The sequence below is a fragment of the Osmerus mordax genome, chromosome 5 (assembly GCF_038355195.1).
Source record: "Osmerus mordax isolate fOsmMor3 chromosome 5, fOsmMor3.pri, whole genome shotgun sequence".
NCBI classification, from domain to species: domain Eukaryota; kingdom Metazoa; phylum Chordata; class Actinopteri; order Osmeriformes; family Osmeridae; genus Osmerus; species Osmerus mordax.
In genome coordinates, this window is record NC_090054.1 from 9449224 (window position 1) to 9477219 (window position 27996).

Below are 27996 nucleotides of genomic sequence, written 5' to 3' on the forward strand. Positions count from 1 at the left end.
TTTCTTGATAATGCTTATGTGGACTGCTGACATGACTACATTCAAAATAAGACATGAATCTTTTAATCATTGTCATACTAGGGAAGGCCCTGTTTGGAAGAATGAGATACAAGCCTACTAATAATATGGTTCTTTGACCTGTAGAATGTGTGATAGACGCTTTGATAGGGCTGCTATCCACTGCTCCTCGAGGAAGAACAGCAGGGATGGGGGAAATGCAATAAACAAATTGCAATAGTGGACACTCATGCACGCGCGTGTGTGTGTCTAGTCTAGTGTTGCCGCTCCCTGCTCGCTTGTGTGTCACTACTGCAAGATGAATAAACGTTGTCTACCCGTGTATAGTGGATGCACCGAGGTAGAAACCTGTCGGCCTACTAATGTTTTTGATGATCTAAACGTGAACTAAAACGGTTGCCGTAGATTTTTGAGTGGCGTCTGACGCGTCTGACGCACCAGCGCAGAAGGAGCAGAGAACTTTAGCTGGTCAAGATGGCGACCTCGGAGCCGGTAAGGGAGATTGAGGTATCTACAAATTTGGCTACTACTCTAGCAGAAAATTTTACTTTGGGCTGTTTGTGTCTTGAAATTCATAAGATTATTATGGGGAAATAATACACTGTATTTTAACAATAACATTGCTTCCTTGGTTGTCAGAAGGCTGCTAGTGTTGGACATGCTCAGCACCATTGCTAGAGGAGCTAGCCTGTAGTCTAGCTAGCTTGCGATATTGTAGCGATGCGATAGATTTGGGTGGCATTGCCTGGTTGTGACTTTGTTGGCAAGAAAGAGGAGAATGGACGACGTTGATAGTGCTTGAACTCAATGATTCAAATGCCTCGATATAAATGATAGCTAGTATAAGTATAACACTCATCGAAATGTATAACTATTTTTCGTGACCAATTTCATACCCTTCTGAAACCATAAATTCATCTGGACACGTGTGCCCCGCATTAGCAAAGTGCTAGTGTCTAGCTAGCTCGTTTTGATGTAGCAACGTTTACTAGCATTGTCGGTAATAGCCAGCAAGTTAAGTATCGTATAATCAAAGTTGAGAGGAAATTTGATAGTTGTGGCATGTAGTAAGTGCCTTATATTGTTAAAAAAAACTAGGCTACCATTCAGACGTTAGTTCAATTTCACGTTAAAGTGCAGTTAGCTAGGGGGCTAGCCAATAACGGTCGTTAGCACGTTAAGCGAATCATTCATCTAATGCTAGCCAGGCAGACAATCTTGGCATAATTCGGGCGTTTGACACACCGTTACTGCTATCTAGCCACAGTGCTATTAAGTAGTCTGTAAAACTTGCAAGATATTCCATGTTAGTTTAGTGTTAGCTTGTTGCCATAGTTTCCACACATCATAGGCTTGATCTAGCCTAAATAGGATGAATGTGACAAAGTAAAATAAAATGGCGAATAAGTAGTACTGTTTGAGCTTGGAATAATTATACTGTTTTGATAGTTGATTATTAAACTGGCCTTGTTTTTTACATTTTTATTTAGAAAGCAGCGGAATCTGAAGAACCCCAAACGGACGCCCCCGCACCCGTGGTTGCAGGTTCTGAGCAGTACATCAAGCACCCCTTGCAAAACAAGTATGGAATAACTTATTTTGTTACCAATCGGCCTGTAGAATATTATTCGCTTTATTTAACATGAATCATTTTCAATTGTAGCTTTCAATGCGAACATCATCATCTAGTTCATCGTATCTGTCTAGAGGGGGGATTGTACGTTCCTTATTTCAGAGACCACAATATTTGCCAAGAGGATGGGAGGGGTTTCTACCAGATAGTTCCAACTCCCTATGTCCACTCTATGTAAGACTTGGGCTAGTGTGTTTTTGCTTATGTTTGGGATGAAGGCAATGCTTGTACAATTATCAGACCCAACTAGTACCAAATAATGTCCCTTTTTCAGGTGGTTCACTAAACTTCTGATCATACACACCAAGCTCCTTTTGCCTCTTCTAGAATTCTAATTATATTCTAAATGATTGCCTACCCATTCAGCATAGCAGTGGGTTCAGGGTAGAAGTGCTGACATAGACCTCTTCTTCAGTAGACCACTTCTGGGATTTTCTGCCTGTTCCAGTGGTAGTCTGTCACAAATCACTGCTAGAGGGCCTTTCAGCATCCTGGAGCTGGGCTTTTGGGTCATTGGACATTGATGGTGTGTTGACAACTTGCAGCCCTGTGTGTAACTTTAATCATCTATGGGTTAAGCTCCCTGCTAGTGTTATCAAGGGTAGCTCACATCAGTTGTTCAATTCCAAACACACACTGTGTTACTGTGGATGCTCAACTGATCGCTCAACTGAAGATCTCTCAACTGAAGCACTTTGAGCTGCAATTCTTGTATGAAAAGTGCTATATAAATAAAGTCTTACTTACTTACTTACTTACACTCTGTTTGGTATTTCATCAGCAGTGCAATAGATGACTTAGTCCAAAGGCATTACCTCAGTTGAATTGGCTTTGTTAGTGACTTGTTTACATCAGTACTCTGTTTACTGTGTTTTCCCAGGCCACTTGTTTTGTCTCATTTAAAAGCTCCAGGTCTTGAGTAACAGTCCTAATCTGTCTTGTGTGTATCACTAGGGCAACTGTGGAAGACTTCAGTATCTGTGTTGTAGTAGCAGTAGCCTTGCTCTGCTGATAAGGCTGTATTCATGACTATTGGGATCTCTTCAGGACATGACCAGAAGCCAGCGGGGAGCTGGAGTTTTTAATGAAGGGCAAAGGGTTCAGTTGGTGCCCCTGTCCTGCCCCCTCCCTCACCCTATTACACTATCCTTCCTGGGAATAGATAAAAGAATAGTGGCACCGCTCATAAACAATGGGTGTGTTTGTAGGACAGAGCTGCCTTGTTTCTCTGTTCTTCTGCATTTATATGCATACTGCACTGTCTGCGTGTTGTTTTGGGGGGATTAGGCTCAACAGTGTTTTTAAAGAAATGTTGATTGAAAGGATTTTTGCTCCTATCTTTCTTATTCTATTACCTAGAGATTAGAGGCCTGACACCTTAACTGGATTTTAGTCATTGTTGGAATGCTGCTTCAGCATTCCAAGTATTGTTCTCTGAATCTTTATTCAACTTCTTCATATTCTTCTTATTCTATTTCTTCCGTGGCACGTTTCAGCGCCTTCAAATCTTCAGCTATCAAAAAATTCAGCAGTTTCAGGCCATTCCTGCTATGACTTTTCAGCTTTGTACCTCTTATGCTTGAATTAATATAAATCAATATTCATAATATTTTTAACATGGGTTTCCAATGGAGTTTTCATTCAAATCCTCTCAAACTTCTTTAAACTTCTTCAACTTCCAAATCCTTCTTCTTCCTCAATATTTCAGCTAGAGCCACCATTTAAACTTTAAAATGTTGACAAAATCCTAAACTATTTTAAAATAATTCAGCTTTTTGATATCTATTCAACTTTCTTCAATATCACTGATTGTTTCATGACTTTTTCAAGCCGTTTCTGAGATTTACATGGTTGTGTACGTGAAACCCTAGAGTGCAGACTGAAACGCTTAGAGTGGAGGGCAGCTTCGGATGTTGTTGAAAACATATTTCTAGTTTGCCAGCATTGCCACAATTTTCACTCTTCATGCTTCATTTTTGGATCAATAGATAGCTAATTTTGTGCTGGTCGTAGACAGTTGTCTGTTGAATCCAACAGACGTACACATTTGTTCAGAGCCCCACGAAAGCGAGACAAAGTCCAACTCTCGCCCCACAGAGACCAATGCAAATCTGGTGACAAAATCGTCAGAGAAAGCCAAAAGAACAAGATTTTGAAACTGCCGGTAGAGTCGTATTTCTGACCGAACAGAAATATAAATGAAATCTCTGGTTTCGGCAGAGTCTTGGGTCTCGGAAAATATACGTATTTTTTGGATTTGACGTATAGTTTTGCGTCTAGGTCAACTTGTTGGAGGTGTGGATGTTAGGTAAATGTTCGTTTTTCTCTCTGCCTAGCTCGTTAGCCATCACAGCTGCGCCATCACCGTGGCAACCAAACAAACAAGCACAAGGAAAGCAAAAGGAACCCGTTTTCGAAACTGCAGGTAGAGTCGTATTTCTGACTGCACAGACATATAAAGAATATCTCTGGTTTAGGCAGAGTCTTGGGTCTCGGAAAATATCCTTATTTTTTGGGATTGGACATAGTTTTGTGTCTCGGTTAATTTGTGTGAGGTGTGGATTCTAGCTACATTTCTGTTATTCTCGTATAATCAAGCTAGCGCGATGGCTCTCCATAACTTAAAACGGTTCGACTTTTTTTCCACAATCGACCAAATTGGCCAAACAAGGTATGTACATTGAGCTTAAAGTGTACATAATCTAGCTAGATCGTTTTTATTTTAGCAAGTTTCACAGAAATCTGCAAAAATCAAGGCTCAAGACTGTCATAGCTGACCGTCATGAACAGCCAAAAACCGGGGCTGGGGCATGTGTTTGCTGCAGCTGGCGTTAATCCTACGAACAAACGCTTCGTAACTGGAAAGTTTTTACTTTTAATTGACGATATTGAACACAGATGTTAAGTAAATTGTCTTTACTCTAAATATCTTCTCCGTTTTCAATTTGAAGCAGTAAATCTAACACAGTAGGAATTCTCCCACGACATCTGCTCGCTCTGCTTTGACTAACAAATATGTTCTCAGTCCACCATACGTTAGACAAGCTAATTTTCGATACAAGATACAGGCCATGTTAGAGTTGAATTGTGTGGGCAATGTAGAACAGCAGACAGATTTGAAATATGATCTTTTGTTATGGCCATTCTAGTGACACTACGACTGTCATCATACGGCGAAACCAGGTCACATAGCTAGCTACGTTTTTCCAGACATAATATTCGTTACCTAGCTAGCTACAAACAAATGCTTCGTAACTGAAGAGCATTTACTTTTTATTGCCGATATTGACAACAGAGGTTAAGGAACTTGTCTTTAATCAAAAGATGGTCTCCGTTTTCAATTTGAAGCAGTAGATATGGCTTACTGTAGAAAGTCTCCCATTGCATCCTCTCTCTAGCTTAGCTTCGGCTACAGATGGACGACAATCACTATGCATGCATTATTCACGCCTACGGTGTTAATACAGTCTGTAAAAATACCACTTTGACACACTTGCAAGATGATCCGCTGGTTAGATGTAGCATGATCTTATTTACTACCCACAATAGTTCAACTTTTTTTGCAGCAGCATTTTAATCAGTTAGCTCCAGGTCCTCTCTAAAATACATTTCAGACCAATTTGAAGCCTGAGCAAATGACTTTCTACTAAATTTTCAAATTCTTCTGAATTATTTATCTTCTTGCATTGTTCTTCTCTTTTCTGTAGTTTTATGCCTTCGTCCAGCTCCTGCCCCTTTCAAAAATACCTTTCGGGCACTTTGACGCTTCAGCTTATAACTTTCTACTAAATTTTCACTTCAGCTTTTTTAGCATGGTCAGCTATCCCCATTCAGGTTTTCGGCATTCTCACTGCTGTTTCGCAGGAACAGCCTTTTCTAGTGTGTTTTGATACCGTGTATTACATCGTTTTCACGGTTTGATGTGGAGAAGAAGACTTCATTAAAAACCCGTAAAGGAAACCATTTGCTGTCTGACTGTGCTTGGGAGGGAGTCACAGCTATTACTATCCCAACTATAATTTCAGCTGTTAAGACTATATTCTTTTTATGACTAGCTAGCCTAGGCCTACTTCTTCTTCTGTTTAACAGTTCAGCTTTCAGCTTCTCTCGCATTGTATTTCAGCTCTTAGCGTTGTTAGATGATGCAGTTCAGTTTCCACACTGCCTCTTTTGTGTGACTCACACATTTTTGACATTCATTTCAGCATGCGGGTATTTTCTCATTTCTGTATTTTCTGCAATTTAAGAAAAATAATTTCATCTTTCAGCATTCCAACGCATTTTCAGCAGGAAATGCCTTTCTAGTTTTAATTTTGCGAAAATTGTTTAAAAATTACAAGAGATTATGAACTCAGCAGAGACAGTATTTTTTGCAACACATGTCAATCTATTATTATTGGTTGGCTACCTCAATTTGAGACTGTGGCTACACTACATTTGTGATTCTAACATGCAGCATAACAGGTGTATTCTATTGGGTATTCAACATATCCTTCCCCATCCAGACCTTACAGATGATATATGAATGTAGGCTGACTGTTCTAGGTGTGTATTTTGTAAGATAATCTTTTGAATTATTCTCGCTCTCTCCCCAGGTGGGCTTTGTGGTATTTCAAAAACGACAAGAGCAAAAGCTGGACAGAGAACTTGCGTCTCATCGCCAAGTTTGACACCGTGGAGGACTTCTGGGCGTACGTATTTACCTCCCTAGCCCTATGATTTCCCCCTGAAAAGAATTGTGTAGAGTGGCTTGTTTAACTGGGCAGAATATTACAAATGTTGGAGAGATTCGTTTTAGAGAACAGGATATTTTGAATATAATTGACCAAACATACATTGTAGTCTGTCACTAATCGCTTGTTTCCATTTATTTATCTTTCAGATTATATAACCATATACAGCAACCCAGCAAACTTGGCTTTGGCTGTGATTACTGCTTATTCAAGGTAAGGATCTCCTAAACCAAGAAACCATGGGCCTGTACTACAAAGCAAGTTCAACATGCCCCGGCATAAAGTGGCGGCTGGTTCAGTTATTTTTTGGTGGGCGCAAACAAACAGAAAATCGCACCGTTAGTGATGCGGAAATTAATGTAATTGTTTAACCTGTTTTTCGTCCGGGCCCGCCCGCGGGACCGAAAACACTGCCCCCTACCCCCCCCCTGTTACTACGCACTAAATGTTAATACATATATTTTTTAGACTACTACACATGTTGTACATCATTGGAAAGCTACGATTCTTGTGCTTGTAGATATGAAACCATTTCAAGATCGAGTCACAACAACAAGTTTATTCAACGTCTTTGTCCAGTCACCACTTTGGTGACTGGACAAAGACGTTTAGTCAACGTCTCTACTTACCCTCAAAGGTTCCGTGTCGTCCAGGTATGCAAACAACACATCAAAACTTGATCTGCGTACATTCCCAAGGGTTCAAAGTATCTAACCATGTAAAGTAATTCGTCCAAATACAATGTTTTACATTCATGAATAGCCATAATCCTTTGTTTCATTATGCAAGTTAGCCGACGGAAGAAACAACTTGTTCACATAAAAGTGTTCTTTTCTCCGGTTAGCAACGGAGTATTTACGATATGAAGGCATCAGAATGTCCGTTGAACCCTCCCCTTTTGATTTACACCTTGTTTGACCCAATAGGAGCTTCCATGCCCCGTTGACAGCCCTCTAAAGCCAGCTAGGTCTGTGCGTCCTGCCCCCCCCCCCCCCCCCCACACTCGTTCTAAACTAATTTCTCGAACTGGCTTCGACTGGCGCTGAAATTAGCTCGTTAGCCTTGTAGCTGACAGCTAGCTGAAAATGCCAATACCTCATTTGTATGTGTCTGTGGAGCCGTCAAAATAAAAGTCGATTGCGCAATATGGTTGACAGAATCAGTGTTCTTTGTGCGCCTATCCTGGGAATCAGATAAAGCACTCCAATGTGTTCATGCTTCAGTTTTTGTGTTTCAGTAATACTAATTAGGGATTTAGCTATTATATATGATAGTTCTAAGTACCACCTTTCATTAGAGATAACAATTATGAAAAATAATACCTTTTTATCCTAAGTATTTGACCTTGGTTACAAAGGGTCATTTTGGAGTCTCCAAAAGGCCCTTGTTAGAAAACACCTGGATGTACTCTTATAAAACATGTGTCAAATATGAATATATTGTGGTATTATGTTTGACTTTTGATTTGAATTGGATAACGCTTCAACCTGTGGTCCAATTTAGTCTTCCAGCTAATACCTACCACATCTAGGCCTCTTCAGGCCTCTGTTTTCAAAACAAAATCTAGGCGGAAATAGAAACTTTCACTTTCCTTGTGTTCAAGCTTCTATTACTCAACACCAGTAGGACTGACAGGGGTCCTGACAACAGGGGAAATAACTTCAGAGTGTCAGCTTTCAAAAGAGATCATTTACATGCATGTACTCCAAATGGTTCAAGAACAGCTTTCAATTTACTTTGGGTATGCTGTTTAGGCGTTTTCAGGCAAATTTAACAGGATTATGAAAAGGTTAATAGCCACATTGCATCCAGCTACCCATATCCGTTTCCCATAGCAAGTGCCGGAAAAACCCCAAGTGTAAATTTGTCAGCGATCACTGCTGCTTAATCTGTAAATTGGGTCAATTGTCTCCAAGATAATTTATCCTTTTTCCCCCTCTTCATTTCAACGCCTTTTATTGTTGTTGTAAAGATACAACAGAGTTTTCTTTCATCTGGAAGAAATGTTGCCTAATTCTACGGTCTTATCAATCTTTTGCAGTGCCAACACGTTGCTGAGTGGGAGAGTCGTTGAGAACTGTCTAATCACGAGGTCAAAAAATATAAACAATATTTATTCTTAACCACAAAAGTGGGAGTGTCTGGGGCGAAATTAACTGCTACTTGAGGAAAATCTGAAGCAAGCCATTAAGAGAGCAGCTTCAAGTCACCTGCTTTTCAAAAGTTTAAGGACCTACATAGACACTCATTTTGCCGGCGCCCGCACACAGATATGAAAAAAATAGGATGTTGATTTTTTCAAATGTGTTAATAAATGCTGAATGACTACCAGGCAAATATATTTAACTTATGTTTCACATGATTAAGTAGCCTTTTTCTCTGAAATACTTGAAGGGGATAGCGCCCCCTATTGACCAGCTGCCACTGCCGGGTTGTCTTTCAGTTAGCTGGCTTCACTAAGACTAGCAACCACAATCACGCTAAGCGGTGTCACAACAGTGGTTATCAACACGTTAACTCAACCCATGTTTTCCAAATCTAGCGATGAGTGCGTTCCTTTAAAAGGGGCAGGGATTTTGCCATATGAACAATTGCAAACATGGACAAGTCTACCAGAACCACATATTTTACACAAGATGAGCAAACTATAATATTAATATATGAAGAATAAAAATATATAATCCAGGCTCAAAGCAACACTGTTGCTACTGCCTAAAGGCAGGAAGAGGGGATAGTAATACATTTTTGACTGTGTGAATCCATAAGTTAATGGTTACCTATATCACCATCATTTAGGCACAAACTAGACCTAGATGGTGACAGTAATTACAATAGTGTATTCCATTACATGTCACATAGATGTATTCTTATCACGTGTAAGACAAGTTTATTCTTATTCTTTCAGTTGCCTGACAGTGTTAAACGGTCTTTGAGCAAATAAAGAACAAATATAAAACATATTTCAAACCAGTAAATAGGGAGTCAGGTGGCTGAGCGGTTAGGCAATCGGGCTAGTAATCTGAAGGTTGCCAAATGACGTGTCCCTTGGGCAAGGCACTTTACCCTACTCGTCTTGGGGGAATGTCCCTGTACTTACTCTAAGTCTCTGGATAAGAGCGTCTGCTTATCCAGAGAAAAAAAAGCCTTACTTATAAGTAGTGCTGTCAGTTAAACACGTTATTAACGCGTTAACTACAAAGTTTGCCATGTCAAAATGAACGTTAATCTTGCAATAAAAAAATTGACGGCGTTAAAATGGGTTTTGGGTCAATTTTTTTATCGCAAGATTAACATTCTTTTTGACATGGCAAACTTTGTAGTTTTTTCACATGTTGTAGCAACAACTAGCGACATTAGAAAAACTACAACACCACACCGGATCTAGCTAGACCGGAAACAAAACAGGCAAGCCGCACACACTTGTTTGGGCTTGCGAGCCAGCTAAAGAGGCTAACGTTACGTTTTGAGTGGATGGCGAGCTCGAGACGCAGAAATGGATGCTAATAAGATTCTGAATGGAAAGTTTACTTTAAAAAAGTTGCCAAATCGTTCCATTGACAAGACCAAAGTGATCAGTGTGTTTTGTTGTTGTGAACTTAGCTATCATCGTAGCACGTCCAGTCTGAAATACCACTTGATGGCCAAGCACACAGCTGATGCGTATTCTCCGCCCCCTTGTCAAAGCCAGGCGATTGCAATGTTGTTGTCAATAAAAAATAAAAAAACTTTTGCACTAAGCAAGCCGATTCACTTTTCCATGTTCATGAGAGCATTAAAATGATAAAAAATTATGGGACAAAAAAATCAAGGGACATTTTAGAAGAGATAAAAATGTGCTATTAATTGCGAGTTAACTATGACATTAATGCGATTAATCCCGATAAAATATTTAAATTGTTTTACAGCACTACTTATAAGTAAACATTATCAGGTCAACAAGTAAGTAATAAGGCTTCAGTGCTTTAATCAGTCTCTGTTTTAGAGTAATATTAGTATACCCCGCTCCTCATCTCTCTCCACTGGCTACCTATCATGGCCCGTATCAGATTCAAGACCCTGGTATTGACCTTCCGAGCAGTGAACGGGACTGCACCCGTCTACATCAAGTCTCTCCTGCAGCCTTACACCCCCACCCGTCACCTACGGTCTTCAGACAACCGCCTGGTGGTGGTCCCACCGCTCAAGACCGCCCGGTCCCAACACAAGCTCTTCTCCTGTCTGGCCCCCCAGTGGTGGAATCAACTCCCCACCTCCATCAGAGACACTGACTCTCTCTCCATCTTCAAGAAAAGGCTCAAGACGCACTTGTTCCGGGAGTACAACGGTACTTAGGAATGGTTCGCTTGACCCGATGTTAGTTTCCTCAAGGATCACAATGACTCTTGCTCAGAGACTTGTTGCTCTTGTGGTTAGTAGTAACTGATTTAAAATTGTTTGTACTCGCTGTGATATATTGTTTTTATTATTGTTGCTTGTTTTTGTTTTTTTTTAACTTTATTGTAACTTGTTTAACTACATGCTCTTATGGTTCTTCCCTTTGGCACTTACAATGTGTGCTTCATGTTTTGGCTACTCGCAATGTTTTGTGGCTATCTCGTTGTTATGATCAGTGACCTATGCACTTTGTAAAGCTCTCTCTTGGAAGTCGCTTTGGATAAAAGCGTCTGCTAAATTAATAAATGTAAATGTACAAAAATACGGTGGGAAGCCAAAATATTTTGTTAGACTCAAAACAATTTGCGCACCGAGGTCACTGTATCTTCCAGAAACGAATATGCCCTTTTCCAAGAGAATTGATTGGTTAGTAGGCTGTGGTTGATCTGTCATCTCGAACATAACCCTGCTCTGGAGGTGTGCCGCATAAATTAATATGGCAATCTACCCTGGTAAGAAGTGATCCACCGTCGTGACAATGAAAACCCAGGGTTAAACCTGAAGTTACCTCGCTAACTCCAAATCCTACTATGTAGTATAGGCCCCAGGGTCATCTTGAAAGCCAATGGACCAGTCCAACTGCTGACTGCAAGGCAAATCAAATGCCCTTCAATGCATACTAAATACCATGATTCAAGTAACTTAATTTGGGGATTTTTTTTGGTGCTCGTGGCAAATCTTTTCCCTCGTTCAATCATTCCAGAAACACTCCAAATAACATAGCGTGTGTGTTTGTTTCAGGATGGCATCAAGCCTATGTGGGAGGATGACAGGAACAAGCTGGGGGGCCGGTGGTTGATGACCCTTAGTAAACAGCAGAGACACAACGACCTGGACCGCTACTGGATGGAGACGGTATGTACAGCGAGCAGTAACCCTCTTCAAGCCAAGTACGGCGCCTTCATATATTCATGGTCCTAAAGACCTATCTCCACACAGCCACCTCAGTCTTGCATATAGTTGTATAACTACAAAAACTAGAAAGACCTAAAGTTTTTTAACATTTACCTTGTGTGGCATGTGTTAGTGCTTGTCTCTCACCAGTCTTGTTCGACGTGTTTGTTTTGCTCGTCTGACATGGGATGTATGCTCTGTAGCTCCTTTGTTTGATTGGAGAGTCATTCGACGAGGCCAGTGAAGACGTGTGTGGAGCTGTGGTCAATGTCAGACCGAAGGGCGATAAAATTGCCATCTGGACTGGCAACTGTCAAAACAGGGAAGCCATCGTTACGATAGGGTATGTGTCATTCTTAAAGCACCTCAATTAATTTGTTTGCCACTAGGTGGCGCTCATGATACAACTACTGTTAAATTCATTTTTCTTTCTCTCTTTCTCCAGGCAACAGTACAAAGAACGACTGAACGTCCCCAGCAAAGCCTTGATTGGCTACCAGTCACATGATGATACCTCCAGCAAGAGTGGTTCCACCACCAAGAACTTGTACTCAGTTTGAAGATGCTCCATTTCAACTTGCCGTAGATTTAAACAATTACCAACCCGCATCAGCACATTAATAACTTTTTGAGTTGTAAACTACTGTAGAGTCCTTCCTTTTTACAGAAAAGAGTGAACTGTTATGTAAATGATATGTTGTGTAAAGAAAAGAGTTCCACAACTTCAGGGGAACAATCCCCATGCCGCATAGTCCTTAGGGTACTGATCAGAGGAGAGTGAAGAGGAGGATGTGTTCAGTGGATCTGTTCGATTTGAACTAGTGAAAGTGAATGAGTTATTTTAGAAGTGGACAGTGTTTCCCCTAGTGTAGCTGATGAAAAGGCTGTTCAAGGCTTTGTTTGTTGGGAGTGAGGTGGGGAAGGGGGGAAAACCCCTTGTCGTTTTGGCACACAGCGTTCTCACTCCTTACTAAAATAATTTCTTGCCACCCAGGATAATGCGATACAAGGCATCCTTTTCACTAACTCAGCAAATTTTAAGGGCAGTTTTAACTCATTAGTTGGAGGTGTTTGGCATGACAAAGTATTGCAGATGTGCCTGCAGATAGACTACAGTGTCTTAAGTTTGTAAAAGATTATCTGTGGTCTCACTCCTAAGGGTGGGATTTGGGGGGGGGGGGGGGGGGGGGCACTTATTGTTTCAGCCATGCTGAAATTGTGGATTCTTGCTTGTAGTACTATTTTGAAATTGTCTTTTCTCACCCTTATTACATTTATTTATGAAATATGCATTGCTGTTGAACTATTTAGTTGAAAGACAACCATGACATTTAAGTTTCCCTCATTTTGTTCCTTTTTATAATTTTTTGTTGAGGTTAACAAATGTGGACTACTGCTTAATATAGAAGTGTTTCTTTTTTTTTTTTTTTACAGTGTATCATCCAGTAACAATGCTTGGACAGATTTAGGTGTGCTTCTCACTGTTTTCTTCCTAACAAAACTGTAGATATTTCACACTTCTCTCCAAGTGGATGCAAAAGAGGTGATACTCATTGTGAAATTATTTTGCTCATTATGTATCTACTATCTGTAATTCCAGGATGTATATTACCTTCTTTCAAGTAAAGGTTAAGTGCTTTGCATTAAACCCAAACCATGCGCTCGTTTTTTAATCTGTGTCTTATGTTCTGTGCTACATGAAATTCAAGTATATTCACATACACAACATATTTAAGAACATACTTAAGTATCGATCATGTCAAGTTTACTGATATTTCCAGTGAAACCTGTTTAATACTTTCTCAACCATCTTCTGTGCATCACCATACCTTTGATGCACGTTCTGCCTGTTGAAATATTTATTCACACCTATTTTTTTTCCAATCAGTCAGTGCCTGCCAACCCTATTATGTAAGGGTAGTACAACAACACCTTTTGTACTTGAAACTCTGAGTCAGACATCACCAGACAGACCACTTAAGACATAGGACTGCAGCATGGCTTAGCAGTCTTGGGCTGGAACATTTTGTCAAACGGTTGAGCAAGCATGTTTAAGCTATGTGAGGTTGCTTATCTTGGACTGATCTTGAACATGGTTTTACCCTACCTGCCAGACCTGAATTATTTGAAACGTACAGACCTACACCTTTGGTGGAGGTTTTTCATTCATCAAAACAGCTCAGTCCAAGAAATAATACAATATAGATAGACGCATTAGGTGCTTTATTTGTTGAGCAAAGGCATTACCATATGGTACTATTTTAGGAACACTTTACTTTTTGTCAGAAAGCTGGAAGTCATATCCAGTATTACTCTTAGTATCTACTAGTAAGCAAGTCTTCAACAATTAAATATCAGTTTTATTTATAATTGCATAAAGGCCCAGGCCAAAATCACAACAGAAAATTAAAAAGTAAAGTAATATAAAAACACAAATTAACAAACTTAATAAATAAATGGATGACATTTTTGTTCTATTAAATGTATGGAGCAGCTGAACGAGTCTTATGGTGGTAGAACATGCAAAATGTCTGGTTGTTCATATTACTCTTATTGGAATCCTTTATCACTTGTTACCCAACCGTGATCTATCACCAATAAACATTTTCTGCAATTGTAATTCATTTTGTTAGCTGACATATTGAAGCTTCACAGGACCAAAAGGGTTCACTGTACAAGCCTGAGATACTGTTCAGATATTAAACCTTAGCTGTCCTGTGTACAGTAGCATGTACAGTAGCATCACAGTTTATACACTTCTTTTCTGCAAAGTAATACAAACTTCCACATGGTTTTAATAAATATTTCGTCTGAGTTATAATACATCAATAACTTAATATAAGGCACAATCATTTTCCAATTGCTTACAAAAAGAAAAAAGTAAATCAATTATGTAAATAGTGATTTGTTTTTACAGTAATACATGGGGGGGTTCCTGTGATGAGAAATAATGGCGTGCCAGTTCTTGTGTCATGGGACTAGGTGTCCATGAAGACACCTGTGAAGAAATGGGATGGATGCTGTGCGACCCTTACAAATGATCTTCAATTTTTGTTTGTGATTAAGAGGATGTATGGCAATATTATCAATAAATACAATAGAGTCACAAGTCTGAATTCTTCAAAAAGACTGGCAATGAATTTTTGGTTGCAAATCATCACCCTGAGAGCTCATGTTAATGTAGACATCTCTGTACAAAGTGCTGTGAGGTCAGGTTTGGTCCAGTGAAGGACTACACTAATATCCTCACAGCGGCTGTTGTTCCTCATGTCCTCAGGCCAGGATAAGAGGCTTCTCCTCGTCCTTTCTCCCTAATACAGTCGCTAACATGGCAGAAGAAAAGAAGTAAAACTCCACAGCGAAGCTCAGCTCAAACATCTCCAGATTCACGCTGAGAATCCACTCACACACAGCTGATAAGTGTATGTACATGTGATCGTTCTGGACGAACAAGATGCAATCTAAAATTGTCAATGGTTAAGGGTGTAAAAGAGTTTTGAAGTAGCAAGTCTATCTTTATACCCTATGTCTTCCACTCCAAGACAATAACAGACTATTTTATGCCACAAAAAGCTAGCACTAATATCTATAGTATTGGTAATTTATATTAAAACAACCTACGTCAGTTTATCAACTAAAATTGTAGAACAAACAATAAACAAAGACCGGCATAATTAGTTCCTAACAGTTCTGGATGATATCATGTTCTTAAATCCCAAACTAGAAGACATTGTACTTTTCATGGCCAGTAAGATATACTGTACCCAAACTGGTGGTCAAACCCTATAATGTGCAGAATTACCTAATGTAATATTGTATGATACTAACGCAAGACCTATATTGACCACCTTGTAAACATGAAAGTAAATACATCCAAGCCTAGATAATTTCTCAAACTGTTCCAGCTTGAGATCATACAAGAGCTAAGTTAGGTAGTCCTGATGGAAGGATACAGACGATGGTAGACATGATCTGGATTGCAGTAGAAACTATGCGTGCTGGGTAAAGGAACTTCTCCAGCCCTGTCAGTACACACTTGCCGGTCAGTGCAGTGAGAAGAACGCTGTAGAAACAGATGCACAGGAAGCTAACTGCTGCTCCCAAGTAGTGAAGCAATTTCAGGTATCCTGGCTGTAAAGGGACACACACACACACACACACACACACATTATTATTACACAGGCCTGACGAGGCACGTCCATACACAATGTTATCTCCAGGGTTATCTCCATACACAATACTGAATAGTGCAAAACTAATGTGAAAAGAGTACACACTAGCATGCTCGTACTACAAATGCAGGGGTGCCTGCAACTGCTACCTGCTGTCAAATATGTTTGTTTAGTGGCTACTTCTTTCATTTTAATTTGAATGAAATAGATATAGGTACATGGACTAATATATAACAAAAAACTGAAATGCATAACAATACTATTGTATTAATTTATTTGTATCCTCTATATGTTCATACTTTTTTTGCATCTATGTTTTATTGTATATGTAATTTTTGTATTTAGGAATCCCACGCAAAAATCTCCCAGGGCTACCATGCATGAACAGAGATATTGATAATAATGACTACCAATATGTTGTTATCAGGATGTTTTGTCTCTAGCCAAGGTCATCAGGCTATTTTTATTAGTCTGGTCTCACTTTCCCTGACTGAACAAACTGATTTACAAGTTAGTGAGTATCCCACCTTTGTTTGCTCTCGTTACAGTTGTTTCAAAGTTCTCAACTTTTGTCACAAAATGTATCTCAAAACATTGATGTGCTTTTATGAACCTGTATGGCAACCACTGTCCAGGTTACCCACAGTAGCTACTCACATTGCAGTTCCCAGCCATGAATGCCCCCAAAGCAGCCACAGTACCAAATACCAGGGCAAACTTGCTGAGCATGGCGTGCATGGCGTTTCTTTCCAGAATATGGGCATGGTGGAAAATACAAAACACTAGAACTAAAGAGAAAAAAGTTAGATATAGTCCTTATAACTTTCATTCATCACATACTTTTGCACCTGAATGATACTATACATTTTAGGCAATTGTATGAATATAGATTGTGGTAAATTTATAAGCCTGTCCCAACTTACACAAAAATGACCCTGCATTTATGGTGGCTGTAAATAAGGAGTTTTCTGGAGAGCTGGTTCCACTTGAGCTGTCATAAATATGTATAGAAAAGTTAAGTTCACAAAGTCAACATACCACGGGTGAAATACACCATGTTGTGGGAATATGTAGCAAACTAGTTACCTTATGGTGGGGACACGACAGCATTCCATAGACTCATTCAACGAGCAAGAGTTATTGTAATCCCTAAAAACAAAATAAGGATAAATTATCAGGGATGATCATTAATTACAGTCTTAACCATTTTTTCTCAACTGGTGGGTCGAGTTATGCAGAGTTACATGCCTCCTACTAGCCAAACAGAAACACCCTCAGAACCCCCCCCCCCACACACACACACACACACACACACACACACCCACCCCCTTGGGCGTGACTTAATGACCAAGGACAAAAGGGGGTTGTGAGGTTAGACCAGTTGAAACACTGGTCTAAACTACTTTGGTATATAGGAGACACAAATTACATACCAGTTACTTAGATGGCACACATGGTTGTAACTGGAAGCCAGACCGTACCTTAGAAAAAGAATAAAATTGGATGTAATTATTATATATTATCATTACTATTATGCATGATTCCATTCAATATATAATCCAACAAGTAAACACAAGGTAACCTGAATGTTCAATGAGTAACCAGGAACTGGGATATGAGTGATAAAGCTAGCGCACACAAAGTAACATTATAGAAACCAGTGTAGCCTGTCCATATCAAGGCATCCTGTCACAGGTAACTAGTGGGTTACCGACAAAACGCCTTAACAGGCTAACAAAGACATTCGTCATATACACATGCCTCCAACTTAAAAAATTAGAATCCATTAGTGTCGTTTGTTGTGACTCTTGTGATTCAAGCTGTGTGATGGAGCTCTAAAATCACAAATTAAGATGAAACTAAACTAGAGATATCCAGTAATTAATAAAAGAAATGTCTTAATGTGTTGTTTAAAAATATCTTGGAGAATTAGGTAACAGCAGTTATGTCACAACCTTTCCAACATACGCTATGGATGAGTCATTGTAGGTATTTAAGACTAAGCATTAGTACATTTGTCGTTTTACCCCCACCTACCATATTAGCATATCAATATGGTTAAATTGATTAAATAAAGTGTAGATAAACTACTGTTTAAATATTGAGATAAAATCTGAAATGCCACAAAACTGAGCAGCCCCACTGTGTAGGTACTGCCTGCCATTAGACTTAGCAAAAGTGGTCTTTAAAAAAGGAAGCTGGCTTGTTTCCGTTCTGTTCCATTCCTGGAGGAAATTCTTAGTGACCATAGTTTTTTTTTCACACTCATTATCGTCCAGTGTTCTGTAAAGAGTGTTGATAAAGTGTTTTGTCCTGTCTTTATTCTTTGCGTGTGTAGGTCATTTTTATCGGTCCATACTGCAAAATTGACCACTCAAGTCTCAATCAAGTTGTAATCTGTTTGGGCATTTTTAAGGATTAGACCACTTGATATTATCATCACTTCTCATAGAATGTGAACACTGATTAAGATACATTTGAAGAGAAGGTCTGTATGGGGTATTAAAATACAGGTAGACTCTTACAAAGTTGTTAAACTAACCAAAAGACTGTGAAGATTAAATGTATTAATGTATATAATAACAAATATCAAACTTACACAGCCCAGGTTCCAATAAGAGACACCAGGGAGAGGGTGATGGGTAGCAGAATCCAGAGAACCATGTCTGGTTTTAGATGTAGCAGAGGATAGGTAGAGGATGCTCAATCAGTGTCCAGTACACTTTGTCCGTCTGTCAGATACAAAAGATCTCTGCTTGAACTTCTTGAATTCCTTCAAAATACAGTCACGGTTCTGTCTAGCTGTTCATCATTACAGTACAACGCCGGGGAATCCTTTCTGAGGTCTTTAAGAGCAAAGTTTTATTGTCTCTTCTGTTCTAGCCACTCCTAGCTAGAGAACCACCATGTCCTGTTAGAGAACAGAGGCAAGGAATGGGGTGGGCCCTCTTGACGCTATCAATGTTTGTTTTAAGCTATGCAGGGTGACTGGTTAGAAAGTCTCTCTGTGGAAGTCCCTATTTTTTTTAAACCTCCACTGGCATTAGGTTATAATGAGAAATCTACCCTAAACAAATTGAACTTTGTCACAGAACTTTATAAGATATGGTTGACAGTTTTATGGTTTGGTCATAGAATGGCTAGTCAACTATAACGAAGAAGAAATAGAGGTAGCTAGAACTTCGGTGCTAAAGTCATGCCTTGAATGCAGGTCAGGTAATTTCTGTGTATCACATGTTGATACAAATTCCTGAACTCAATATAGATATTTGTAACTGACTGATGTACGAGTTCACTCATACTTTGTGTTACTGACATTATTCACTCCTCATTAACAAAGTATGTCCCTTTAAATACCAGTAGTGTTACTTTCAAGTAGGTGAAATTGAACAAGTCTAGGTCATTAACCTAAACAAAACACTGAAATTGGTAGGACACTAGACAGGTTTGTGTGAGGGATGTCAGCAAGAGTCAGTGGAGCACGGAGTTGTAAGGGGTATGATGAATAATCTGAGGGAATTAGGGGTGTAGGAATTCACATTAAAGTGATTGCTGAGCATGGGTGACAGAGAACAGGTCGAAGCGATACTGTTAGCTTTCAGGGAATTTTTTTTATAGGGTAGTGTGGATAAACAGGGATAGGTTGAGGTTAGGCTAGGTTGGGAAGCACGCTGAATGCTTTTTTAAGGGATTTAGATTGTAAATGTATTGTCTAAGTAATACTCCGGGGCAGAAGGTGGCGGTAATGAAACAATTAAGTAGATAACCTATCTTCAAAACAAAGAAAATGGCTGCGCGCATGAGATGGAGTCTTCTACAGTTGATACGGTCACGAAATACAACAGTGACAACACACGTTAGGTCTGCTTTCGTTTCCATATTTTGTATTCCAATCTTACCAGTGTGTGTACAGTGAATGAGTAATGTATAGGATTTTGTGTGACCAAAAGTTAATTTGAGTTTAGAATCAAACTAGACTAGCGACTGTACAGTACTAGCATATTGCCATGAGATACAGTACTGGACTGCGACACAGCTGATAGACTTAACGTTAGAGCTAGTAGCCCAACACTATTTAGTTATTCAAACATTGAAATCTCTAAGCCAATGTACACTATCAAGCTAGCACTAACTTAAAAAATATATATCTACTACAAAGTTTGAAAATGTTTAGTTTGTCAATTGACCCTTCCCTGATAATTAACAAAGTCAGCTAGCCTAGCTAGCTAGCTAGCTACCAGTAGCTCCCGACTAGCTACCTCTAGCTAGCACTATCTAGAGGTTAACGTCCCAGTTCTATGCCACTTCAATTGACAGAATGACTTGTTTAAGCCTAAGAGTTATTCTACCCGGGAAAGGTTACATTATGTGATTATCTTAATCTTCGTTAACATTGAAATTGTCTCAAAGTCATGGTGTGTGCCATTGTAGTTTGTTTAAGGACCTACTGCTTCTCTCTGAAATTGCTTTTCAGCAGGTGTCCAGTCAACACGAAAATCCATTGTTACTCACAATTAATTGGCCAGAGTTTAAGAAAAGTTCTTCATGGACCAGTGTCAGATTTTGGGCCTACACAACTGTTAGGTGAGAAAGCATATCAAACAGTGTCGCAGTATCTTTAATATGTTGAATTGTCTTTTTCTTAATTAATATGTGAATTATATTCCTGTAACACTGTAGGCTATTATTTTGTTTCAGTTCGACATTTGTCTATTCAGACACAGGACACTCCAAACCCTAGAAGCTTGAAGTTTCTCCCTGGTAAACCAGTGTTGGGGACAGGAACACTGGATTTCCCTACTCCACAGAATGCAGAATGCTCATCTTTAGCCAAGTTAGTAGCAGTGTGAAGTAGGCTACAAGTTTAGTACTTAAGTACAAGTACCGAGGAAAATATATACTTAAGTAAAAGTACTACATCAGCAAACCTTCTTAAGAAAAAGTAAAAAGTACTTTTACATTTACTTAAGTAAAAGTACTCACGCAATGGATTGTCTCTCAATGTCTAGGTTGAGCCATTTTGATAAAGAATGCAGATATAGCACGCTAGCTTGACATAACCTACCAGCTTTATCTTACCACTATATTTAATAAATAATAAAGGTACAATCATGTTATTTTGATGCTATTGCTGTATGTCAACATGCATTTCGCTAGATAACAGTATAATATCATGTCAGTAACCGAATTAAATATATATATATATATATATATATATATATCAATATTCAAAAGTCAGGGACATTAACTTAGCATAGCATAGAACTCCGCTTACCTCGACATGCTTCTTTGAATTTGAAGGCGAATTCTTGAAGGCTAGCAACTCCCTTTGAACTCGAACATGTCTTTTAAAATAGGGCCACGGGTGGCTCATATCGAGTGGCTCATATCAGAGGGCTCAATTGTGATCCAGAGGCTGACTGGATCCGTGTTGAATAGGCAGTTAGTTAGACTGTCTGTTGAATGTTTAGGCAAAACAGGCAATGCTACCGCTAGTGCTGCTGCCAAACGCGCACTCTGCTATCATTGGAGCTGATAGAGCCACCTGAACTTCCAAAACAGCAACGCAATCCATATTTTTGTTCGCAACATTTTGGCGAAACTGTTCATAAAATGTAACGAGTAAAAGTAAAAAGTATGCACTATTATTTTTTACTTAAGTAAAGTACAGATACGTAAAAATCTAACTGTACTTAAGTATAGTAACGAAGTAAAAAATACTTAGTTACATTCCACCACTGGTTAGTATAGCTAATAATGCTGCAGGATCCACCACTTCAACTTCAAACAGTACAAGAAAGTCGAATCTTGAACATTATGGAAGCAAATCGTTACCAAAATTCAAATGAGATTAAGAATGTGGCTGCATTATTTGACTCATAAATGAAATTAATAATCAATCATCCTATTTGCATTTAAATTTTCTTCTTCAAGAGTGTTCAATCTTTCACTTAATTAAAATAAGAAAGAAATAGACATTTGAGATTTAATTTTCAAAATATGCCCCAGCAAATACATCACATTCACTAGACATGGTTTTGTCAATTGAAAAAACGGCTGTTTATTTTACATAAAACTCCAAAAACTATTTTTCGCATTAGGTGTGGAAGTCACTAACTAGGATCACATCAAACCCAGAATGTGCATGCATTAGCAGCGCAGCTGTCCAGGGCCTATCTTTCCTCCCAGTCCGTCGCTGCCGGTCCGTGAAAATGTCTTACATGAACGCGGTCTGTGGCGCAAAAAAGGTTGGGGACCGCTGCTTAGAGGACGCATCACAGATCATGGCGCTCCCTCAAATTGTGCAAACACTGTTAGAATTAACTGAGCAGGTAAAATCTAATAATATATCTGAGTCTGATGCCCGTGACCGAGTAGAACAAGTCATGGAGAGCTTGGCTGCATACTCTGCCGTCACCGATTTACACATTAATAGTAGCTCTGCTACTGTTTTAGTCAGTGTTTGACATCAAGTTGCTAAGTCTGTGATGCGTCCTCTAAAGACCCGGCAATTCAATCAATTTCCCGGCACATTTGCAATGTAAAGCAATGCAGATGTGCACACCGCCCCCTACCGAACAAGATGCGTAGCTTGGTCAGCAGGGAGCTGAAGAAGAGCGGCTACTGACGTCACTCTGCTGCGCCGCTTAGAATGCTTTTTCGTTCATTTTGCATTTCTGCAAATGCAATTGAATTTGAATTGTGGTCACGATTTTGCAGCCACGTTCTTAAAATGAAAATGCATTTCTGCAAATGCATTTGAATTTGAATTGTGGTCACGATTTTGCAGCCACGTTCTTAAAATGAAAATGCATTTCTGGAAATGCATTTGAATTTGAATTGTGGTCACGATTTTGCAGCCACGTTCTTGAAAAAGAAAATGCATTTCTGGAAATACATTTGAATTTGAATTGTGGTCACGATTTTGCAGCCACGTTCTTAAAATGAAAATGCATTTCTGGAAATGAATTTGAATTGTGGTCACGATTTTGCAGCCATATTCTTAAAATGAAAATGCATTTCTGGAAATGCAGTTGAATTTTCAAATTTTACATTTCAAATTGAATTTTGGTATCTATTTGCTGGGGCATATTTTGAAAATTAAATCTCAAATGTCTATTTCTTTTTCATTTTAATTAAGTGAAATATTGAACACTCTTGAAGAAGAAAATTAAAATGCAAATAGGATGATTGATTACTAATTTCATTTATGAGTCAAATAATGCAGCCACATTCTTAAAATGCTAATGCATTTCTGTAAATGCATTTGAATTTTGGTAACGATTTGCTTCCATAGAACATTCCCTACCAGTGTGTTTGTTCTTGAATTAATGTAGCCTGTTTTTGTGGTCTGAAAAATGTATAAAGCCTAGTTAATGAAACTGATAATTGCAAAGGGAAGATAACCGCTTGTGATATAGTGTTTGTTTGCTTTAAGCTTTAAAATGTTAAAAAGCTTTCACTACTGATTCCAGTCAAATAAATGACAAGGTTGAATGTACACTCACTGTTTAGGTCTGAAGACAACAACAAAAAATTAGGTTTTACAATTAAACAGTTTTGACACTTTTTTACATTCCACAGGGATCTCTTTGAAATTGAAGGTGTAAAAAGTGTGTTCTTTGGCCCTGACTTCATTACAGTCACAAAGGTATCCATACACGTCATCCACTTTTTTCTTTGTCTTTGATTTAGATGTATTTCTGAATTGAAGGGTCTTCAATGTATGCCTTTTTATTATTATTTTTTTTACAATGTTTAGGCAGATGATGATGTGGAATGGACTAACATTAAGCGTCATGCTGTGGAGGCCATAACCAAGTTTTTTGATAGCGGAGCCCCAATAACCACAGGGGTGAGCCACCATGAAAGTAGTGAGTATGAACATCACATTTTGTGCACTATATTCTCATCTTGTGAAATGATATTGGAACTACAAATATGTTACCTTATATTACCCCATGATTGTCTTAAACATGTATTTCCTATCCCAGGTCACTCAGAAGATGATGATGAAATTGTTTCCATTATTAAGGAGCTTCTAGATACGAGAATCAGGTAAAGTGCATATTTTGTCCATGATGTAGTGATGCTTTTGACTTTTGCTTTTTAAAGTAGTTCAACACAGGTAATCTTGTTTGTTTAATTGTTTTTTATGATGTATGCTATACAAAAAAAATATTTATGGTAAAAAGAACATGACATTGTTTACAAGAGCACAGATTCTACATAGATCTAGCCTCTAAATTTTGCTTTTTGAAGTGCACCAGATTCATGCGTTTAACTTAAACATTTTATACATTTTCTTCCTCATGTCACATTCTCATCGGGGGCTGAGCACCCCTAAAGGTCTGATCCTAGAATCGTCCCTGGCAGGGGCTGTATTCACAAAACATTTTAAGACTAAAAGTAGCTCCTAACTTGCCAATTTAGGAGAAACTCTTAAAAATAATGGGCATGTCAATCTTAATTTTAGGACTCCTAATTCTTTGCTGTATACAGTTAGGTCCATAAGTATTTGGACATTGACACAATTTTCATCATTTTGGCTCTGTATACCACCACAATGGATTTGAAATGAAACAATCAAGATGTGCTTTAAGTGCAGACTTTCAGCTTTAATTTCAGGGTATTTACATCCAAATCAGGTGAACGGTGTAGGAATTACAATACATTTTATATGTGGCCCCCCCCTTTTTAAGGGACCAAAAGTAATTGGACAATTGGCTGCTCAGCTGTTCCATGGCCAGGTGTATGTTATTCCCTCATAAAGGGAGTTCGTTATTTCATTGACAAGGAGCAGATAAAAGGTCTAGAGTTCATTTCAAGTATGGTATTTGTGTTTGGAATCTGTTGCTGTCAACTCTCAATATGAAGTCCAAAGAGCTGTCACCATCAGTGAAGCAAGCCATCGTTAGGCTGAAAAATCAAAACAAACCTATCAGAGAGATAGCAAAAACATTAGGTGTGGCCAAATCAACTGTTTGGTACATTCTTAAAAAGAAAGAACGCACTGGTGAGCTCAGCAACACCAAAAGACCCGGAAGACCACGGAAAACAACTGTGGTGGATGACAGAAGAATTCTTTCCCTGGTGAAGAAAAACCCCTTCACAACAGTTGGCCAGATCAAGAACACTCTCCAGGAGGTAGGCGTATCTGTGTCAAAGTCAACAATTAAGAGAAGACTTCACCAGAGTAAATACAGAGGGTTCACCACAAGATGTAAACTATTGGTGAGTCTCAAAAACAGGAAGACCAGATTAGAGTTTGCCAAAAAACATCTAAAAGAGCCTGTACAGTTCTGGAACAACATCCTATGGACAGATGAGACCAAGATCAACTTGTACCAGAATGATGGGAAGAGAAGAGTAAGGAGAAGGGAAGGAACTGCTCATGATCCAAAGCATACCACCTCATCAGTGAAGCATGGTGGAGGTAGTGTTATGGCGTGGGCATGTATGGCTGCCAATGGAACTGGTTCCCTTGTATTTATCGATGATATGACTGCTGACAAAAGCAGTAGGATGAATTCTGAACTCATAGGACGGCGCTTCACAGTGCAGATGGACAATGACCCGAAGCATACTGCGAAAGCAACCAAAGAGTTTTTTAAGGCAAAGAAGTGGAATGTTCTGTAATGGCCAAGTCAATCACCTGACCTAAATCCAATTGAGCATGCATTTCACTTGCTAAAGACAAAACTGAAGGGAAAATGCCCCAAGAACAAGCGGGAACTGAAGACAGTTGCAGTAGAGGCCTGGCAGAGCATCACCAGGGACGAAACCCAGCGTCTGGTGATGTCTATGGGTTCCAGACTTCAGGCTGTCATTGACTGCAAAGGATTTGCAACCAAGTATTAAAAGTGACAATTAGATTTATGATTATGTTAGTTTGTCCAATTATTTTTGGTCCCTTAAAAAGGGGGGGCACATATAAAATGTGTTGTAATTCCTACACCGTTCACCTGATTTGGATGTAAATACCCTGAAATTAAAGCTGAAAGTCTGCACTTAAAGCACATCTTGATTGTTTCATTTCAAATCCATTGTGGTGGTATACAGAGCCAAAATGATGAAAATTGTGTCAATGTCCAAATACTTATGGACCTAACTGTATATGAGTATTTTACTAAGCGTTTTAGCGTTAAAACCAGCTTCTAAATCTGTGTAAAGTTAGCGGTAGTCAGGAGGACTCCTAAGTCACTAAGACCAAATCATAAACAATCCTAAAATATCTGTTGATGCCAATCCATTGTCGAACGTAAACAATTTAGAAACATTTCGTGATAATGATCATGAGCTTTTAAAAAGTTATAGCCTTCGCAATGGTATTATGATTGTAGAAGAGTCACAGAAACAAACCAATAACACAGAGGATTAAAGTTTTGACCACTCAACGCTACTTGGCCACAGGGAAAAGTTATGCGTATTATGCAGCGCAGACAAACTAGGTATATCTCAGCCCTCCGTCAGTATCTTTGCATCAAACAATAAATGCCCTATACAGACCACACATCGACAATTCATACAGCTGCCTTTATGCATATTTATTATTTGTTTTACGAGATGCACATGGAAGAGCCTGACAAATATTTGAACATATACTTTTTTAATTAGTTACACTTACCTTTCAATTGAAAATCTTTATTTAAATGTGGCAACATTGTACCTTGTTCTACAAAATGTCTATGATGAAATTACTGACAGAGACCCACCCCCTATCAGCCAATCACTGTGGACCTACTTAGTAAGCTTGTTGACATCATCCATAGCAACAAGGTAAACCCTGTCCTTTCTCTTAGTTTAAGATTTCACCCCATTCTTTTGTAAAAGTTGGTCTCAGCACCTTTGCGAATGTTTTAGGAGGAAACTCTTAGCTAAGAACTTTAACTGCTACTTAGGAGAATTCTTAGTGGTAGGATAAAATGTTTTGTGAATACGGTCCCATATATCTAGCTGCCAACACAATGTTTGCACAAATGAAAGTCAAAAGTCACAGTCAGCGACTGTCCTCTTTTATAAATACCCTTCTCTCACAGACCAACAGTGCAGGAGGATGGGGGTGATGTCATCTTTAAGGGCTTTGAAGATGGCACAGTGAAGCTGAAGCTGGTGGGGTCCTGTACTGGCTGCCCCAGCTCATCAGTCACCCTGAGAAATGGCATCCAGAACATGCTTCAGTTCTACATCCCAGAGGTGGACGATGTGGAGCAGGTGACACCGCTAGACCATCTGTCACTTCACACACAAGTGGTGCTCACGTGCGTTTGTGATACTGTAACATTATTTGAGAATGTGACTGTGTTTTTACCTGTGTTTCTAGGTGGAAGATGAAGTGGATGAAGTCAATGCAAAAGTTTTCTCAGAGTTGGAGCGGAAATTACATGATTCATAAAGCTGCCTGCTGCCCCCTGTTCCCTTACCCACATATTACTGGTGATACATATATTGTTAATGAACAGCCTATTTAATACAAACCAATAACACAATTTTCTGCTGTATCTACTTTAGTGCAAAGTAAAATTGAGAGATTAGAATATTCACCTTCACATCTACTTGTTAGTGGCCATTTGTTTCAAATGTATGTGAATATACTCCATGTAATGTGTGTACACTCTAGGCTACACAGCAACATGAAATTCCAATAGAAAATGTTCAGCATTACTGTACATTTGGAAACATATCTTGTATTTATTTCTATAAAATATTACAAACATGTCTAATGACAGGAACATTGTGGGTCCCGTCTGTTACTCTGCCAAGAAACCAATAGCATCCCTGCTGCCCTCTTTAATATATTTGTATTAATGCATTCTAATGAAAACTTGGCATTGTGGTTTTACTCTGGGGTTACAGGTTTGCTTTGTGAAAACATGGACTTAGAGATGACTTGGACTGAAGATTGAAAACACACCTTATTGAATGTATATAATACACTAGTTCACTTTACCCATTCATATTCCTTTCTAGAGGTTAACATCTTAATTATCTTTATCCCCCAAATAATATACAATGGTTATTTGTTGTAATTGTAAAATCAGTTAAGTTGTATGAGACTGTCTCCAAAATGTGAATAAATTGAGTGTAACATCTAGTGATTTCCTTTTCATCG

General features: G+C 38.9%; 3 protein-coding genes across 6 annotated transcripts; 2 read left to right on the top strand and 1 right to left on the bottom strand.

Annotated features, from left to right (window-relative positions):
• The first annotated feature begins 419 nt into the window (after positions 1-419).
• Positions 420-13379, top strand: eif4e1c (eukaryotic translation initiation factor 4E family member 1c). Of its 2 annotated transcripts, none has more exons than XM_067236866.1 (7): positions 420-525; positions 1509-1600; positions 6247-6342; positions 6534-6597; positions 11560-11673; positions 11916-12055; positions 12158-13379. In XM_067236866.1, the coding sequence occupies exons 1-7, from the start codon at positions 493-495 to the stop codon at positions 12270-12272; spliced, it is 654 nt and encodes a 217-aa protein (XP_067092967.1). In that variant the 5' UTR covers positions 420-492; the 3' UTR covers positions 12273-13379. The 2 variants fall into 2 exon arrangements, with proteins under 2 accessions (XP_067092967.1, XP_067092968.1); XM_067236867.1 differs by having other exon boundaries at positions 473-510.
• A 535-nt stretch (positions 13380-13914) lies between these two features.
• On the bottom strand, positions 13915-21690 carry si:dkey-228d14.5 (uncharacterized protein LOC796266 homolog). 2 transcript variants are annotated; one of them, XM_067236277.1, is made up of 8 exons: positions 21160-21690; positions 18484-18616; positions 17318-17365; positions 16971-17033; positions 16808-16875; positions 16542-16672; positions 15666-15843; positions 13915-15173 (listed from the first exon to the last, which is right to left on the bottom strand). In XM_067236277.1, the coding sequence occupies exons 2-8, from the start codon at positions 18546-18548 to the stop codon at positions 14986-14988; spliced, it is 741 nt and encodes a 246-aa protein (XP_067092378.1). In that variant the 5' UTR covers positions 18549-18616; positions 21160-21690; the 3' UTR covers positions 13915-14985. The 2 variants fall into 2 exon arrangements, with proteins under 2 accessions (XP_067092378.1, XP_067092377.1); XM_067236276.1 differs by lacking the exon at positions 21160-21690 and having other exon boundaries at positions 18484-18750.
• Positions 19660-27978, top strand: zgc:110319 (uncharacterized protein LOC796111 homolog). 2 transcript variants are annotated; one of them, XM_067236275.1, is made up of 8 exons: positions 19660-19745; positions 20362-20468; positions 20583-20718; positions 23469-23535; positions 23647-23758; positions 23879-23942; positions 26924-27098; positions 27208-27978. In XM_067236275.1, the coding sequence occupies exons 1-8, from the start codon at positions 19672-19674 to the stop codon at positions 27277-27279; spliced, it is 807 nt and encodes a 268-aa protein (XP_067092376.1). In that variant the 5' UTR covers positions 19660-19671; the 3' UTR covers positions 27280-27978. The 2 variants fall into 2 exon arrangements, with proteins under 2 accessions (XP_067092376.1, XP_067092375.1); XM_067236274.1 differs by having other exon boundaries at positions 19666-19745; positions 20359-20468.
• Positions 27979-27996: the final 18 nt, after the last annotated feature.